The 4,831-nt window shown below is 39.2% G+C and overlaps 1 protein-coding gene across 1 annotated transcript; it reads right to left on the bottom strand.

Moving 5' to 3' along the window:
* Positions 1-1,699: 1,699 nt before the first annotated feature.
* Positions 1,700-2,862, bottom strand: LOC113229728. Its single transcript, XM_026463409.1, has 2 exons — positions 2,526-2,862; positions 1,700-1,818 (listed from the first exon to the last, which is right to left on the bottom strand). The coding sequence occupies exons 1-2, from the start codon at positions 2,860-2,862 to the stop codon at positions 1,700-1,702; spliced, it is 456 nt and encodes a 151-aa protein (XP_026319194.1).
* Between the last annotated feature and the right edge of the window lie 1,969 nt (positions 2,863-4,831).

Below are 4,831 nucleotides of genomic sequence, written 5' to 3'. Positions count from 1 at the left end.
GTCTGGTGATGCTATTGATTTCAACGTGCTAGATTTCTTATTCATTTTCACCTTGCACCTGGACATGCCTTACGATTTTGAGCGAAACTAATGGTAAAAACATCAACCTGAAATTCAAAATTCAACTATGCAAAATTACTTTCTAATGTCAATATTGTAGTGCTCATTTTAATAATCTCAAATCACAAAGAGTAATAATGCAGATAACAGTGTTAGCGAGTATATAAAAAACTCAACATGCTATCTTATCTAAGTTAACGTGAGGCTTATTACATCATAATACTTGGAGTGATTGTGTACATTATTTCATATTCGATAAGTTACCACAAGTAATTTTTAGGGGATTTAATATTGCGCCATTATCTTCGTCCACTTTTTTTTTATGATTCCAAATGACGAAACGAAGAAGTCGTGCGCTTGGACATGCCTGTTAATAGCAATTCTGTTACGCGATTTTATAGCAAAATTCGGTGCTACAGGCCTTTAATTATAGAATTAGACGCGTGTTGTGACCTTTTTAATGCTGGTCTGATTTGTACGGCTGGTCGGCTAATGGACTAAAAGGCGGTGGTTATTTGTACTTTTGAGTAGCTGATTATGTCAGTTGATTGTGAACGACTTGACCAAATTTAAAGGGTCTCGGGTGTAATAAAGAATGCCGACCTGGGTCCCTTTTCAATTTAATAAAAAATAAAATACAAAGAACTAGTTTTTTGAGGCCCAAAAACCTTCAATGTCGGCTTTTGAATGCAAACCTTTCCAGGGGCCAGCACTTTTTCATCGAACTAAGTACCTTTGACGGTATCGTCATAATTTATTACCACATAAGCCTCCGACCCCTGGCTTCCCTCCGTTCTTTTAACCTGTTGTTTCCTTAGCAGGTACTACACGTGCTGAAAAAAATGTAAAGTTTAATCTTAACTCTCTGAACTTCATTGTTGTTTCATAACAATGTGCCAGACAAGAAACCAGTAGCTGCGGCTCTATGTGGAGAATTCCCTGTACTAACATCAAACGTAACACAATTTTATTTGTTTTTTTTATTAATTACCAGGTTACAAAGGACCCACAAAATACGTACCTTACAGACTAACATACATATTATTGTAATTATTATTATTATGATGCCTATACTGTTCCACTGCTGAGCAAAGGCCTCCCTCCCCTCTCTCCACACCGCTCTGTTTTGCGCCACCGAGGACCAGTCCTTTAGGTGCGCGTCTAGCTCGTCTCTCCATCGCCGCTTTGGCCTGCCGCATGGTCGTTTTCTATTTTTAACTGACTTCAAAAAAGGAGGAGGTTCTCAATTCGACTGTATGTTCATTTTTTTGTATGTATGTTACGCGATAACTCCGGTATTTGTCAACCGATTTTCATGATTATTGTTTTGTTGGAAAGGGGGTACTTTCATAGTGGTCCCATTTCATTTTGAAGAAAATCATCCACCTCGAAGGGTGGCTGTTCACGCATGAAAATTCATTTTTATAAATAGCGCCTAACTTTAATTTAGTAGCAATTACTTTAATGGTTGATTTTGCTATTTCTCCAATTCTAGGCGTTTTTCTCTCAATATACTTTGAGTAGTGAGAAGCGATTTTTATTATCTCCAGTGTCAAGTCCTGTATAGTGACGAACCAGGGGACATTTCAATAAAACTTAGCAAATAGACGTAATTCCACGTACTTTTGAGGTCGGTGTTTTAGTACTCTGTACTGAGATTATTGGGGATCCATTCCGTGGTGGCCTTCGCCCACGACTCGTCTGGCATGCGGCAGACGTGACCCGCCCAGTCCCCTTTTAGTACACCGGCTTGTTGGCCTACATCCACGATCCGTGTTTTGGAGCGCAGATCACGTAATAATATGATAAAAAAAATATTTACACGTATGCACCGCGACGTGTGACGCAACGTGGTTGTCCCATAGCCGTCCTCGGAAACGCCGGAACATGACACCCTTCGGCCAAAAGTCCTCCATGAAATATGATTCATCCTTCATAATCACCTTATTATTCATACATATGTACAGCTGTACAGTTTGTGGGTCAAGTACACACAGAAAGCGTATCACGCTTGCGCGTTCGTGAAATAAATAAAAAAAAAAATACTTTTATTTCAGACAACAAGTTCCATGTTTTGTTAGTAATAATAATAATAGAAAAAGAGCTTATAAACTAGTGTTAGTAAATATTTGTACATCATCAATTGGTTAAATCACCCTCCTTACGAAGCATTGCCACATGGGGGAGGTCCCGCACACTGCGCATCAGGGATGCTGTCTTTTTTCGGAGGATGGCAGCAAAACCATCCGTCTCATATTCTGTAAACATCCCCGACGCACTGCAAAAACGAGGCAGCCCCAACATCATCCTAAAAATATTATTATATTGTACACGTAGGGTCTCCAGCGGCCGTTTGGTGTAATTGACCCATAGGCTCCCGGTGTAGAAATTTTGACAATATGCTTTAAAAAGCGTTATTTTTACTTCCTCTGTCCACCGGGAAAACCTACGGATCAACATATTACCTCTTACCGCTAGAGCCCTACGCTCTCTTTCAATGTCGGCATTGTCTTTAAGGACGTCGGTGACATAATGACCAAGGTATTTAAAAGAAGTTAGTTTTTTAATGTTCATGCCATTTAGGGTTATCTCTGGGAATTGTTTAAGGTTATTACCGGCGGCCTTAAAGACAATGTATTCACACTTCTTAATATTGTAGCGAAGACCATGAGAAGCAGCGTAGTCAGCACAGACCTTCAGCATTTCTTCGACAGATCTTGCCGTCGGGCCCAGCAGCACCATGTCGTCGGCGTAGCTGATGTTGTTGACACAAACACCATCCACGCGGCAGCCGACACGCATACTGTTGAGCTCAATAATGATATCATTCGCCCCGCACTCCAACCCATATACGTCAGAGAGGGTATTACCCCACTTAATGACGTTACTTTGGTGTCCGTACCAGTAACGGAAAACGTTTAACAAGTCCGGCGGTACACCCCTGTCCCTCAACTTTCTCCAGAGTATGTCATATAATATAAATGACGTTCTTGTGGTGGCTAAGAGAAAGGATGCGCCAAAACTGTGTCAGTGGGTAGATGTACACGTCAAGTGATTTAAAACGATCGAGTATATAAATAGAGATGAAATAAGGGCCATAAATTCTTGGTAACTAACCTGGTAACAGCAGTGATACACCGCTTGTAAATATCAACTCTCGTTTGCACTGAAACTACATATTAGAAAGCTGAAATAGTACAGCGCCAACAACTGACCTGTGTGTACGTCTCCTTAAATTCCAAAAATATTCTGTATTTATTGCATTAAAGATAATATCTCTAATTATGAGGGCTGTTCCGTTCGGTGGTGTCGGGAAAAACAGCGAACATCTAATTACAAAACAAACGAAATCAAATTTCATCGGTAATTAAATACTAAATAATGTAAGTTTGCAATTTTTGTCCATAATAGCAAAGCTGAAGTTAACTGGTCGATTTGAAGTAAAACAATTGACGACACCCGTCAATTGTTTTGAATTCGGGCCGGCCAATCGGCACAGTTGTCACAATAATGATATGGCAGAATAGTTTTCTGTATTTCTGGTTATATACTCGACGTTTAGAACTGTTCTTTGGTACTTCGAGGTTTGTACTGTTTGTGCGTTTTACTAATGTAGTTTACACGCATAACTTATTTAAGACAATATGGATATTTGTCCGAAATAAAGTAAATTATTAATATATTGTTGGTTATTCGTTTCATTGTTGAGTATTTCTTTCCTGTAAGCAGAAGGTTTTTACCATGCAAGTCCAATGGGTTTTGGATATTTTTACATGTTTTCCAGGGGTCGTTACACTCAGTCAGTCAGTAACCCTTATCTTTTAAAACTGGTAATGCTTCAGTAGCAGTAGATCTCCATATGAAAGAGTTTTTCCAGGGAAGTACTGCCAACTTATCTATTTCTGCCTCCAAGCATTAATGACAGCATTATTGCGTTTCGATTTTGAAGGGTAAAGGTGCTGGGTGATGCGGGCGCAGTGGCAGTGCCCTTTAGAACTTTGCGATTTAAATCTCTGAGTGGCACTGTAACTGTTATGGACAGGCGTGTAACTTACCATCAGGTGCACGACTTGTTCGTCCCGTCGCCTGATGTTATATAAAAAAGTACTTATCACACTAACATACCATGTGCACGCAATGTTTTATGATGTAATGTAATGTTGTAATGTATGTTCAGTGTGTGCGTTATTATTATTATTATGTAGCCACACATTCATATTCTTTATAGTTACATGATTTACATAACAACTTTATTCTTTATTTTCAAATTTAAACCGTAAAATATACATGGCCTGAAATTTCTGTTCTTTCAGGAATAGAGAGCAGAGGACCTAAATTATGGGATCAATTTCAGGTAATGGTTTCTGCAAACCTTTTATTATCTGTACTAAATCCTAATACCACTTTTATAGAGTGCCATTTGTAAAATACTAACACCTTCGCAAGCTATCATCATGAACAACATCTTTTGTTCCATGTATCGTGATCTGACATGGCGAAGTGTAGAGTTCCTTATGAAAGAAATCGTGCAGGGAAGTACTACCACCTGATTTATTTCTGCCGCCAAGCAGTAATGTCAGCATGACTCTATTCCGGTTTTAAAGGGTAAGAGTGCTGTGAAATTACGAGCACGTGGAATGTCAAATTTGCGATTGCGATTTAAAGCTCTGAGTGGCACTGCAATTGCTATGGATAAGCGTGTCGCTTACCATCAGGCGCACGACTTGTTAATTTCGTCACTTATTAGTCAATATTACTAGGACTATATCGT

This window comes from Hyposmocoma kahamanoa, unplaced genomic scaffold, assembly GCF_003589595.1.
Source record: "Hyposmocoma kahamanoa isolate Upper Pololo Valley unplaced genomic scaffold, ASM358959v1 62, whole genome shotgun sequence".
Classification (NCBI taxonomy): Eukaryota; Metazoa; Arthropoda; class Insecta; order Lepidoptera; family Cosmopterigidae; genus Hyposmocoma; species Hyposmocoma kahamanoa.
This window is presented reverse-complemented; position numbering and strand designations above follow the sequence as displayed.